Source organism: Diadema antillarum, unplaced genomic scaffold (genome assembly GCF_040938485.1).
Source record: "Diadema antillarum isolate AM-2024a unplaced genomic scaffold, OU_Dant_1.0 seq00001338_RagTag, whole genome shotgun sequence".
Taxonomy (NCBI): Eukaryota; Metazoa; Echinodermata; class Echinoidea; order Diadematoida; family Diadematidae; genus Diadema; species Diadema antillarum.
Genome location: NW_027272107.1, coordinates 291,952 through 306,416, shown reverse-complemented (window position 1 = coordinate 306,416; position 14,465 = coordinate 291,952). Strand labels below are relative to the sequence as shown.

The 14,465-nt window shown below is 40.2% G+C and overlaps 1 protein-coding gene across 1 annotated transcript; it reads left to right on the top strand.

The window, feature by feature from the left end:
• The first annotated feature begins 2,470 nt into the window (after positions 1-2,470).
• On the top strand, positions 2,471-14,106 carry LOC139708461 (scavenger receptor cysteine-rich domain-containing protein DMBT1-like). Its single transcript, XM_071620414.1, has 8 exons — positions 2,471-2,635; positions 5,401-6,471; positions 7,056-7,385; positions 7,485-7,826; positions 8,592-8,930; positions 9,688-10,026; positions 10,700-11,029; positions 13,121-14,106. The coding sequence occupies exons 1-8, from the start codon at positions 2,572-2,574 to the stop codon at positions 13,438-13,440; spliced, it is 3,135 nt and encodes a 1,044-aa protein (XP_071476515.1). The 5' UTR covers positions 2,471-2,571; the 3' UTR covers positions 13,441-14,106.
• The last annotated feature ends 359 nt before the right edge of the window (positions 14,107-14,465 follow it).

The window sequence follows — 14,465 nt, the reverse complement described above, 5'->3', positions numbered from 1 at the left end:
ATATGAAATAGTTGCACAGTGTTGTGAGGAAATACACATTTTTATTGGGAAAACTCCTACATGTACAACTGTTCTCCTCGTGTATTTTGTCATTGTGTGACCATCACTTTCATTATGATATTTCATAGACCTACTATGGATGTTTGGACGTCTAGTGGAAGAAAAAAAATTGTACAAATAAGCATAGATTTGGTTGTGTACAGTACTCTCCGCATAATCGGGTAGGCTCGTGTTTCTTACCCTATTAAGCGGAGTACCGGATTAACAGCAGAACAGGTCTCATTCACAATTGACACACACAATGTGTATTTATATGTATTGTACACTGTACAGCTGTATGCTTAACAAGCGTGTGTGCACGGCACATTATACATACTGTACACTTGCTCAGTCATGAGCAATAATTCTCTTTACACTCTTTTTATGGACAAATATGTCTTCAGAAAACTTTTTCATTTGACTATAGACTCCTCTCCTAGTACACAGGCGTTTTCCAAAATGAACACGTCTCTTTGCGTGCACTAGTCAAGTAGAACGTCGGGTTATTTTTTCGAGAAGTGACAGGGAAAAAGCAAAATCATGGAGCTGGTGCATGGCGTGATTTTCGTTGCAAGCTTCTCGTATTGTGAATGTTATTGCGGAGCAAGGGAGGAGCACACGTGTGTTCAACTCCTGTCTGTCTATGCAATTGTGTGTGCCAACTACATGACGTGTAATGTTTGTTTTCGTGTGGCAATTCAGTACGTGCACTTATGTTTTCATGTTTACTCCCCAAATGATCGGTCTTCTTTGCAAATTGAGCAGAGAATGTGATTAGCTGAGAGGAAAATTTGACATGAATGATTTCTTGCAGTGTTACATCTGCGATAAAATATGGGTAGAAATTAGGTAAGAAGAAAATTATTTACCCATTTATGCGGAGAGGCAACCCGATTATCAGGTAATTTTAATGTGCATTGGAACTGACTCTGACATTACTGCAATGTACCCAATTAAACGGATACCCGTTTAAGCGATACCCGATTACGCGGAGAGTACTGTATTCATACTTAGATCATGTGATTTTAGCAAAAGAGAATGTGCGGTGTCCATGGGTAATGTCATCTTAAGTCTAAAAAAGAACAGAAAGAATCAAAGGCAAATGGGGAGAAGTGATGTGGTAAGGAAGCAAGAGAGAAAGAGACAGACAGACAGACAAACAGACAGACAGAGAGGGAAAGAAAAAGACATTGATTTCGTATACATCTGCATTCAGAAGTAATGTAAGATGAGAATGTTACTTTCCTACACAAAGTCATGCAGTTTGTAGGGGCTGTAGAACTGCTGTGAAGGGGGGGGGGGTCAAGAATTGATTTACAACTGTATTTGCATGAGTGTGTGTGTGTGTGTGTGTGTGTGTGTCTGTCTGGCTGTCTGTCTGGCTGTCTGTCTGTCTGTGAAATTGCCACCGTGGCTGTTGCAGCAGATCTTTAAGTGGGCTGAGATACATTTACACAGGTACTGACCTTTGCTGCATGTTCTGTATAATGTCACAATACATTTCAATCATCAAACTTGAAACAATGGAAATGTTTAGCAGAAGAGCTGCGAAATATCATTCTATTGAGCGCCCAAAAGAGAACCCTTTGATCTTCAGTAGATTCTGGTCCGCTGTGTTCAAATATGGTGGAAGTTTTGACTGTTGTAAAGGGACAGGGCGGGTACTAGAATATTATAATTCCCCCAATTTAATGAAACAAATAGCTGGCAGAAAATATCGTGCATTAGCCATTATGATCACGTTCTGAATAACCTTCAAAGTGCTCGATAGATACTTTAGCAACCGATTCTTTGCCCTCAAAACAATATAAGCAACAAGAAAAACGATATGAAAATAAAGTACTACAGTTTAGAGTGCAAGTTTATCACTATCACTGGCAAGGTTAGTGTTTAGGACTCCTCACCTTGGCCTTAAAAGTCATCCCAGGTATTCTATTCATGGATTTCACCTCAACTTGACGTACCGGGTATTTGATCTCTACAAAGGCTATATAGGCCTACCTGGACAACTCGTCTAAAATATCCAATGATACGTTGCACCCGGCGTCCACGCCTACTTGAACACCCCTCATACAGCCCACGCTTCCAGTCAAGCGCTCTTGACAGAGTGAGCGGGGAGCAAGCAACAATGCTGGTAGTAATTGATTTTACTGTGTTTTGTTTTTAATTCAATTAACAAAATCAATTAAAGAGGATAAAAAACGGCTTTAGTTTAGCTGCGTGCAAAACCACAGTTTGAAGTGCGGTAGAAAGTGAAATCGGGCTCACAAATCAAAACAATGAGAGTTCGTCACAAGAATTTACCTTGACATAAACGAAAGAGAGAGAGAGAGAAAAAAAATATTCATTTTTAAGTTTAATAATTATGAAGGACAAGTTTTCTCGATTTCTGATCAGTTACTGTCGCAATCACCGTAGTGAAAGACGCGATTTTGATTAACCTTCCATCTATCATCAGCTATCTACAGTAAGATATTCTTGGGTGTGATACACGCGGTCAAGAGCTGATAATCTTCTCTCAACCTGGTAGCCATGTTAGCCAAAATTGTCGAGGTCTTAATTTTGGCCTCTGTGATCATCAGTGCTACAGCTACAGGTAGGTGACCTTGGTATATCCTTGGGTGTTGTCAAAAAAAAACTCATCCTTCTGTTTAGGCCTTTCATTCTTTCTGTTTCATTTTGTTGTAATGATTTGTGCCCCTCCCTAATCATTCTTGCCTTACAATCAGCATGCACATAGGTCCGACGTCTGTCAGGTGTCTGCCCTTAATCTAAAGGGACTGTACAGTACTGGTTGAGATGAGGATTCAGGTTTATAACTTTTTTTTTTTTTGGTGTGAGATAATGAGAAACTTCTTATGAAATATGAACGAGCATGTAATTTCAAAAAGGATTCAACGTTTATTTGATGAAAATTGGTTTTCAAATGGCTGAGATATCAAAAAGCGATAATAACAAAATGCGACAGGCCACGACTATTATTAGGATCTCTTTGTTTCACCTTGTTTTTGGATATCTCATTCATTTCACAACCGATTTTCGTCAAATAAACTTTCAATTTCGCTTACTATTGTATGCTCTTTGACATCTCATAGAGTGGTTTCTCAATATCTCGCAAAACGTTAAAAGCCGAATTCTCACCTCCACCAATATTGTACACTCACTTTAGATCTCCCATTGATTCTCTCTTTCATCGTACGTTGTACTACTGCAACACTTGCCTACTACATCTGTGTACAGTATGTCATAATATAACCCATCAGATATTAAAGGACAAGTCCACCTTCATAAATTATACATAAGGATTGAGAGAATGCAGCCATATTAGTAAAACACATCAGTGAAAGTTTGAGGAAAATTGGACAATCCGTTCAAAAGTTACGAATATTTTAAGTATCTGCGCAGTCACTGCTGGAAGAGAAGACTACTACAGTGTATGATGTCACATGCGTACAGCTATATAGGGAAAATAAGAAGAGAATTTCACAAAACTTTACTTTTTGAATAAAGTGCACATTTCTTCGACTTGCTACTGACATAGTATGTTAGAGATAACATTCCCCCTGCCTCCTGAAAGAGAGAAGTCGAGTGTTCTTTTGTTATGCGAGAAAAATGGAAATATGTTGAATTTTCTTTATTCTTTCTTTATATCGTTGTACTCATGTGACATCACAAGCTATAGTAGTCTTTTCATCCAGCCGTGACTGAGCAGAAACTTCAAAAATTCATAACTTTTTAACGGATTGTCCGATTTTTCTCAAACTCTCACTGATGTGTTCTACTAATATTGCTGCATTCACTCAACCCACATGTCTATGAAGGTGAACTTGTCCTTTAATTTCATTGTATGGATTTTTTTTTTTCAATGTTTTTTTGTTTGTTTGCCCGGATTCTTCCCCTCAGATATACCCAGGTTGTTTTTGTTTTGTTTTTTGTTTTGTTTGCCTTTGTTTTGTTTTTTGTTTTTTGTTTTTTTGGCCTGGGAGTTTGAACAGGAGCTATAAACTTGAACATTTTGTGAACTGTGCGTTGAATGATCATACCAATGATATTGCGCATTAGACTGCCCGTTGAATGCATGGTGCGTGGTTAAAAGCCAGAATCAATATTTTGTTACACACACTCACACTGTAACTCGGTAATGTCTGTTACTTTACTCAAAGTGATAACTTTGATTATCTTACAACTTTTCTTTCTTTTTATTTTCTTGGTAAGTGCAGTATTGTTTAATTTTTATGATTGCTTAAAATGGAATTAATGTGTGAGTGTGTTCCCACGAAAGGCCTTTATTTTTATTTTTCGAGTTTGGGTGCTTATTAAAGACATTAAAAATTCTTAGATAAGTTGAGTAATGAAATTGCATTTTTTTCAATAGATTGTTATTGGATGTTCACTCATCATTTAAGAATATCATGTAAATGGTTGTATCTTTGAAATAAAATATAATAACTGGATTTAATGTATAGCATTTGATGAGTATTATATAACGCTCTTTTCACTTATTGTGAAAAGTTCAGAATGACATCAATAAAACATTATGTTTGTAAAAAATAATAGTCGCAATTCAGACAACGTCCGTCACGACGTACTTCATACTTCATCTCAAGAGAATTGTCCCAGCTTGAAAAAAGAAAGAGGGCATTTCTAACAAAGACCTCGTCACGTGATCGAGCACCACGGCTTTATGCTATACAAACAAAATGGTTAACATCTTTGAATGATGTTAACCATTTTGTTCTCAAAATCTAATCCACTACTCACAAAAATCAAATTTTGAGAAAAGAAAATCATATTATGATGCAATAATTTACACATGAACCCCCCCCCCCAAAAAAAAAAAAACCCACCTATTATCTCGCCACCACTTTGATACATACATCACGCCGATATATTGGCAAAATATCGACATCGACGTTTAAAGGACAAACTCTGCCACGTATAGACTGTTTCACCTGATTTCTATCCGTTGACAGCTGGTGGATACATATAATATCTCCTCTTCCAAATTAGCAAGGTAGAATATGATGACGGAAAATAATGGCATACAAAAAACCCTCAGGGAATGCTGGCATCCAATTCAGTAAGTTTTGGTATTCTGTTATTGTTGATATCAGAACACTTCATTGGCCCGATAATTGTTAATTAAAACACATTGCCGATTTGTCAAGTATTGGTTGAAACTGTGATTTGAAAGGATTTTGAGTGTTTTCATCTCTTCTTTTCTTTTGTCATCATTATTTTAACCCTGTTGCTCCATCAGTAAAACAAAAACATAACAATGTTTTTTTTTTTCCATCGTCACTCCTTAAAGTTATGAATCATAATCATTTCTCTGCTATCATGACTTTGACACCCTCCAAGGTATGGGCCCATGCCCGCCTCCTGATGGATTCGAAGTGGATTGGCAGGCCGCATACGACTGTATTCTCCCCTACTCGGACATCCCCGACGACCTCGAACCGTTGTACGAATTCTCCCCTTTCCTCACCGTAGCTAATGTTATCGACGCCGTCGGCGCCGCCTTGACGGCCGGCACCAAAGCGGAGGGGCTCGCACAGCTCTGCGTGAAGATCGCCTCGCGCCTCCCCGTCGAGCAAAACGGCGCTTTTCCTCTTGAAGCCGTGTGCAACCCGATCCTGTCCGCTGCCAGAGAAGGCACGGTATTGGATGTTGAAGACGTCTGTCTCAACATCGTGGAAACCATTGATACTTTTTCGAATCCTAGTACGCCACCAGTGTTCACTGAAGGATACACAGACTCTTCCTCTTCCCGCGCATACGAGGAGGTGGGGATGCCCACCTACCCATGGGAACGGTGGGAGTCATCCTCGGCGCCTAATGCCGGCGGTTTCGACGATTTCCGTTACTTCGACTTTCTCTCGCTTCTTCAAAATGTCGATCACGTCTTCTATTCTTACGATACTCGCTCTACATTCTGTAGTGTTCTCGGGAAAGAGGTCGAGTCTAGTCCTACCCTCCTGGGGCTGGTCAAGGACTACAGCAAATCAATTGTCAAAGAACTGATTCCCCTCGGCCTCGAAATATGCGAAAATTTCGATGGCTTCGCTATTTTCCTCGAAAACTTTGGTGGACTACCGTCATGGGATTTGGAATACTTCGTTAACGAAACGGCCAGACTTGCGGCTATCGCGACAGGTTTTACCGGGACACAAGAGCTCTGTCTTGCCTTGGAGCTGGCGCAGGACACCGTCGACATCGATTTCTTGGCAAGCGACATTACCGACAGCCTGTTCGACATCCTTACAGATGAGGAAAGGTGCTCCGTTGTGTTGACTGAATCAATGCAGGCCTTGGTGAAGAATTGGACCCACTACACGTACGAAGAATTCTTGGTAGAGTTCCAAGCGTCTACTGGTTTTCACACTCCTGGCGATTTGTGCCAATACACGGCAACGTCATTCAGTGTAAGAGGTTAGTGTATGATAGGTATAATAAGACACTCAGTGTATGTATGTCATTATTGTGAAATGCTTGTCTAAGATATGAGTGAGTTTAAGTAATATTGTATTGGATGCGCACAGAGTGAATTGGAACATAATTATCTGGGCGGGCGAAAAAGTGTGTGTGTGTGTCTGGGGGGGGGGGGGATGGGGAGGGGGGCTCACCCTCCCCCCACTTCTTCTGCATATACCAATACATATTAGGGTATAACCACTTGGATCCCTCTTGGCATTAGAAAAGAAAAGACCAACAAAAACTATGTCCCACTTTTAAAAACGCAGCGCCGGCCATGCATAGTTCCCTATCTTAGTGATAAAGAATGTATGGTTGTTATAGGTCGTATAACTTGAAATAAATTAGAGGAATCACCCTCTTTTGTGTCACAGCAATGTTTCCAAAAATCTGTTTCAATATTATCCCCATTGTAAAATGAACACCCTCTCTAATAAAAGGAAGAAGATATTTTCTTTCCTTTAAATAATCCTTACAAAAAATTGTTTTGTAATGTGTCATTTCATCATTCTTTTTCTTTGACCTTTCATCAATCGAATCAGACGACGTCGATTCTCTTCAAGTGCGACTTCGAGGTGGAACGACAGTCGAGGAGGGTCGGGTGGAAGTACTGTATGCCGGAGAGTGGGGGACTGTCTGCGACGACGATTTCGGTGACGACGACGCGAAAGTGGTGTGCCATATGCTGGGATATCGCGGTCCGGCGACTGCCCAAGCGCGGGCGAGTTACGGCAGTGGCACTGGCGACATCGTTCTCGACAACGTGGACTGCCTGGGAGTGGAGTTTAACATCGGCCAGTGCGGGCACAACGGTTTTGAAATCCACAACTGTAACCACGATGAGGATGTGGGTGTGAGATGTAGCACAGGAGGTTAGTACTGTGCTGCTATTTGCAATGTGCCTGCATTTTAGATTGTCCAGAGCTTGTGCATGAGAATAAATTATGCTTCTGACCTTTTACCTTTTACAGCGCCACCTGGGCAGGAGCTTCTTGAGGTTCGACTCGTGGGTGGCGATAAAGGCGCCGAAGGCCGAGTCGAGGTTCTTCATGACGGAGTTTGGGGGACCGTCTGTGATGATGATTGGGATCGTCAAGACGCCGAAGTGGTGTGTCGCATGTTGGGCTTTGAGGGCGCCCTGACGCCACCGTGTTGCGCCGCCTACGGCGAGGGATCCGGTTCAATTGTATTGGATAACGTTGAATGCACCGGCGAGGAGGTGAACTTGGCAGAGTGCCAACACAATGGATATGGAGAACATAACTGTGGACACGGTGAAGACGCCAGTGTGCAATGCGTCCAGTCGACTACACGTATGTCTTTGTCGTTTTACGCTCATCGTAGCATGACGACATGACAACAACACCAGATCACATGATCGAAATAATCGTATACATCTAAAGTGCTGATTCTAAGAAACTCGATAGAGTGTGAATTTATGACTTCACAATTGTTATTCCATAATTCATGCTTATAAGATGTGTCTTCGAATGTTTTTTACATCCAAGTGATGTTTTATTTGGTACTCATGAGTGCTTCAAGAATGTTATATGATGAGTGTCTTCGAATGTGACATTATAAAAGAACTAGGGAACAAGAATGATTGAATTGAAAAGAAAAAAAAAGATGTCAGTAGAGACAGTAGGCCTTATCAAATAGGAGAATTACTGAGAATCTTTTTAACTTCTTTGTTGTCACTTGCGTGGATACAAAATCAAGTTTGGTTAACTTACGTCGCAAAAGTCTGCATTCAACGTGGAACCGTCTTGTGGAGCCTCAACGGCTTCCTAGGCAAATTGGATGTTTGCGTAGTTGTTGTAGAGATATTAGGTCAAATCTCGTATTAGAGTAGAATACCCGCATTTACACGAATGAATTATGACGAAAGTGTGACCAAGCGAAGAAATCACAAAAGCAACAACCAGTGTTTGTGCTCAAGACTTTATGAGCTCAATTTGTCTGAACACGTTATTCAAAATAATCATATCGCAGCCACAATATGGTTTGCCAAAGATTCTTACCTAATAGTGACAAAACTGATTTTTTTTTGTTTTTTGTTTTGCTATTGTTTGTTACAGCTCCCCGCTTTGAAGAACTTGAAGTACGACTCGTCGGCAGTGGCAGCGACTACGAAGGCCGAGTCGAGGTGTTATACAATGGGGAATGGGGGACTGTCTGTGACGACCTCTTTGAGCAAGAGGACGCCGACGTGGTGTGTCGAATGTTGGGCTTTGAGGGCGCTATCAGGGCAAGGTGTTGCGCCCCCTACGGCGAGGGATCTGACCCAATTTGGCTGGACAACGTCGAATGTGCAGGCGCGGAGAGTAACTTGGCAGAATGCCAACACAATGACTTCGGCAATCATAACTGTGGACACAGTGAAGACGTTGGTGTGGAATGCATTCAGCCAAGTACCCGTATGTCTTACCTTTCTCTTCATAGTGCTAATGTATTATGCAAATGTGAATGTACAAAATAAAACACATGCATAGGCTTACAACCGTGCATTATACATAGATTATACAAAAATATATAATGATCATCGTGTATATCCATATCTTATGTATGCGTGTGATAGCGTTTGATGTATAATATGTAAATGTGCGTATGTGTATAATGTTTTCATTAATGGTATGAAGTGATTATACCTTTATCAACATGAGTGCACGTCTTTCTGACCAAACTATTCCCCCATGTATAACTTTTGTTCCGTCAAAAACTATGTTGTAATGAAACTGTAGAATGTAAACGATGATGTGCCAATGCAATCAGTTTGTCAGAATCATAAAAAAGTGTAGAATTGATATCCCTCGTAATACTCTCGTATAGTCCTCACTCCTGCCACTTCGAACTTCTGGACCCGAAAAATATGTCTTCAGCCTTCACACGCCCAACCTGTATCTGCTAATTTTACGCAAGCAAAGCACGGCGTAAGATGGAAATAATCGTCTTAAAGTACAACTTACAAATACGTCGGAATTGTGACAAGCCCAGAAACGGAAGAAAAGGAAGAGAAGAAGAAATTAAAAAAAAAGTTAAATGTACTTGCACCTTTATCATTTATGATTGTTTCCCTTTTCATAAGAAGTGCATGCATAGTTGTATTTGAAGTGAGAGCAACTTTTAAAACGGCAAATGTTTGAAATTGATAAGTCTCAATCATTTTGGCTGTAGCTTCTACCTGCGATGAACTTGAAGTGCGGCTTGTCGGTGGCGATAACGACGCCGAAGGCCGAGTCGAGGTTCTTCATGACGGAGTTTGGGGGACCGTCTGTGATGATGATTGGGATCGTCAAGACGCCGAAGTGGTGTGTCGCATGTTGGGCTTTGAGGGCGCCCTGACGCCACCGTGTTGCGCCGCCTACGGCGAGGGATCCGGCTCAATTCTACTTGATAACGTTGAATGCACAGGCGAGGAGGTGAACTTGGCAGAGTGCCAACACAATGGATATGGAGATCATAACTGTGGACACGGTGAAGACGCCAGTGTACAGTGTACACGAACAGCGCCAAGTACGTCATAATCTAGTTACCCAATTAGAGGACTCTGCTCCAGTATAGTTTGTCTTTGAATTATGATTTTATAACAGAATCCCTCTCACGTGCAATCGATGAGAATAATCATTTCCGTTACCTTTTCAATGGACATTGTTTGTCCTACGAGGTCGAGCATTTCAATATGAAGAGGGAAATCCTCCATTTTCATGACTAATAAATTTGTAACTGGGCATTGAGAGATGTTTCCTTTGCTCGTTTCATAGAGGCACGCCAGTTGCTGAAATACAGTTCCTCGAAACTTAATATTTGATTTGTATGATTGGCAACGGCAACAGAATAAGATGTTGAGAGCTACGTATACAGGTAATAATGCAATGTTGTTATAATGTATATTGACCATTACATATTTATCATGTATATATAATTTTATATATATATATATATATATATATATATATATATATATATAATTATATATAGGCATGTGTGTGTGTGTGTGTATGTGTGTGTGCGTGTATGTTATATGTTATGTTAAGGAATTTCTAGTCCACGTTTTGGTACAATATAAACAGATAGAACCGTAACTCAAGAAATGCACCATGCTGTCAAGACCAACAGTTTATTTGAAGAACACACAAATAATATATATTCAAATTTGCTTCAAAATCGTTCTAAAATTGCTTTGTAGATCCTCTCGACGTACTCGAAGTGAGACTTGTCGGTAGTTCATGTAACACCGAAGGCCGAGTCGAGGTGCGTTACAACGGAGAGTGGGGAACCGTCTGCGACGACGACTGGGACCTCATCGACGCGGAAGTGGTGTGTCGGATGCTGGGATTCGAAGGCGCCTCGGAGGCCATGTGCTGCGCCGCCTTCGGTGAGGGATCCGGTCCCATTCTTCTCGACAACGTCGAATGCTCCGGCTCGGAAAACAGCTTGGCGGAGTGTCGACACAACGGTTTCGGCGAAAATAACTGCTTGCATGGAGAGGACGCTTCGGTGCGATGCATCGAAGAAAGTACGCCTGCTCCATGTTAACACTGTGGTCAAGATTACACTCATCCCGTTATCATTGGGGAGCTTTAGATATGCGACGCGGACGTTTGAGACGACGATTGCGTTCGCCGTTCTTCTCTCTCCCCAGTCTCTCTGCGTCATGTTGCAAAGTAGCTGCATTGGACTACGCGAGGACGCAACGTATAAACATTAGAATGACACCCTCGTAGGATCAGTGCATGAAGTAGCTCTCTGCGTTGCGAATTGAGCAGACGTAAAAAATAGCCCAGAAAGCGTAGTGAAAATTCACACAAAGCGAGCTATAATTACATCGCTTGGGGTGAGCAATTTTGCGCATGCTCAGAACAATTTTTTTTTCTCTCTTTGAACATCCCCGTCGCGAAAATCTAAAGCTCCCTATTATTGGTGACAACTTCTCCGGTCTTATGTTCTCCAAGGACTTGGGGATATGGTTATGGTTGTGATGGAATTTTAAGTTTAATTTGCGCTGTGAGGATTAGGAATTTGCCTAGGGCAATGTTTATTTTGTGGATAGATGTCTGGCTTGGCGTGCATATATTTCATGGGAGCAATTGTCGCGGGAACAAGTTATGTCCTGAACCATTATAATTACCTCGAATATGGAGTTTATGTGTTTTGCAGGAGCTGGTTTGTGGATTTGTTTGTTGTTTGAAAAATAACTCAGGTAGTTCCGAACGGATTTGGCTAAAATTTTCAAGAAACGGTGATAATGACAGAAAAATACATGATTGAATCTTGACAGTGATCCGGATTGCCATGTGGATGCAGGACTTTTTCGAATCTCTTGAAGGATTCTTTATCATTGGGAAATACAGTGAGATTACATGTCATTGCCGTCACTCTTTTTGTACACTATAATCAATTTATATTACGTAATGGGAGTGTAGAACTGTAACACAGTGTGGAAATCACATAGAAATGAGCTGCTCGGTGGAGGTCTAAGCTCTCCGAGTAATTTTCTAGTTGACTATGGTCCGTTCACATCACGTAATTCAAAAAGTGCAGCACTGTGATTTCAACACTATAGCACCACCATCGATGTTTAAATCACGGACCACACATAGAGCTTTTACCCGAGTAGGCGGTTAGAAAGCCGACAAAGAAACCAAGCAAAACAAATTACGTCTATTGTTGAGATCTGGATAAGATTTCAAACCGTGAAAAAAAAGAATATAAAATCTTCTAATCTCAAAACATGAAATGACGATAGTGTTTAATTAATTTATCTTTAGATAGAATGACTATTTATGAGAACAATTTCAATCACGTCATTATATAAAGCAAAAGTCTCATACACACCTGTGCGCGCACACACTTCATCTAACACTTTTCTTTGTTTTCTTTTAAATGATTTATTGTTATCTAATTATTTGTAAGAATTGTTCTCTCAATAACTGAGAGACACGTTGTGCAACATAATCATTCAATGAAAATTGTACACTGTTTTATATAAAATTGGATGAAGGTAAGTTGAAATAATGTGTGATGATTCGAGAGGTGTTCTATTCACCCCAAAGAACAAAAACAGAGCTACCTGATATAACCTAGTATAATCTTGATTTCATGTCATTTGACATTGGTTCGTTTCATTTTGTTTGATATTGCTGTCTTGTATATTTTCTGAGGGTCTCATATCGAACAAGCTTTGCTTCTTAGTGGGACCCTCCATTTCCACCCCCTTCTTTAGTTAACTTGTATTATACGTTTTATGTATATAATTTTTTGAAGTTATCGTGAAAAAAAGCAAACATTTTCTTATTATTCTCTTTATTTTTCTTGACCTTTAATCGCAAATATCTCCATTTGGCAAACATGGACTTATCGGTTTTTACGAACAAACTCTTCAATTATTACAAATGTTTTTTTGCATATTATGTATTGTATAAGATGTCTTTATCTGCTACTCATTTTCAAAATGTACTTTGTTAAATCACATTCTGCGATTATTACAAATATCTTGTGCATATGCATTGTATAAGATTTCTTTGTTTATTTGATGGAAATAAAAAAATAAATTTGAATCTTGTAATCTTAAAACCTTTGAGGAATTTTCCTTTGACTCTTCATTCAGCGAGCGACAGCGACATCCGTCTCGTCGGCGGCTCGAACAGTTTGGAGGGCAGAGTGGAGGTGTTCCGCAACGGCTCCTGGGGAACGGTGTGTGATGACCTGTGGCGGCAGAGCGACGCGGATGTAGCCTGCAGGTCCCTGGGTTTCCAGGGGGCCGAGGGGTGGCCATGCTGTGCTCGGTTCGGCGAAGGCAGCGGCGATATTCACTTGGACAACGTGGAGTGCACCGGGGACGAATATAGCCTGGCCGAGTGCGAACAGAACGACATTGGTGACCATAACTGCAATCACTACGAGGACGCCGGAGTTGTCTGCTTTTAACATGCAGTATGAATCTGTGTAAAAGATGAAAATGATTAAAGGGATACAGTCGAAGGAAGTTAGTGCTTAAAGCCAAACAGTTTAAAGCTATTTGTAGGAGAGGACTTAACAAGTCAACAAGTGAGGTCAAAATGTGGAATGTGAGTACATACTAATTGAGGAATACTCATCACGAATAAGGTGATACCGTTGAAGAAAGTTTGTTGTTTTAGCCAAACAGTTTAAAGCTATATATTTCGTATGAAAGGACTTATAATAAACCAACGTTAAGAAGTCAAATCAGTAGCACAAAAATACATCAATAACTGTTAAGTATGAAAACATTATGAATCCAAGAATACTCAGCATGTAGTAAAGTTTACTGACCTGTTTTGATTGTACCTCTGTGGTGTGTCAGTGGAAAACGATTAAGAATCTTCTTATGAAAGATTACCCCTAAAACAGAGATTCTAAAAATATTGGGGTGCAGGTAGGCCCCAATAATGACATGCCCTTCGGGAAGAGTGGATGTGCCTGACACTGTTGGGGCTGTTCAAGAAATATTATGTTAATATATTGCTCATATTGCAATTCTTCTTTTTACTGTGAATATTGCTAAACTTATATAAATATCATTCACGTATAACAAGAACCTGATTATAATTTTCTCCATCTTTTCAAAAACAAACAAACAAACAAACAAACAAACAAACAAACAAACAAACAACATGGTTTAAGTGCCCAGTCGATTGGGATACGATTTCAAAAATAATCGGTGTTATGTTTGCAATTTTACCTACAATGTATGTGTAAGGAATTACACTGTATGTTAGAAATGAATATAAGCAATGCTCAACTTGTGGTAACTTGATGGTGATGGTAAAATATATTCGCGTCGAACAAGATCCGCTGTCTGTTTTTTTTTTTTATCTTAATTTCTACTGTTGCGAGGAATGTCCTGCTGTTAAAGCGTTTTGGGCTATATTGGCTGCTCATAATTTTTTTTTCAAGTTCCAGTGTCGTCTGTCCCATATAAGCACATAAAC

Excerpts from the sequence above, each read along its gene's own strand:
- LOC139708461 (XM_071620414.1), top strand. The coding sequence starts at position 2,572 with ATGTTAGCCAAAATTGTCGAGGTCTTAATTTTGGCCTCTGTGATCATC. Across the intron at positions 6,472-7,055 it reads AACGTCATTCAGTGTAAGAG|ACGACGTCGATTCTCTTCAA; the intron begins GTTAGTGTATGA and ends CAATCGAATCAG. Across the intron at positions 7,827-8,591 it reads ATGCGTCCAGTCGACTACAC|CTCCCCGCTTTGAAGAACTT; the intron begins GTATGTCTTTGT and ends TGTTTGTTACAG.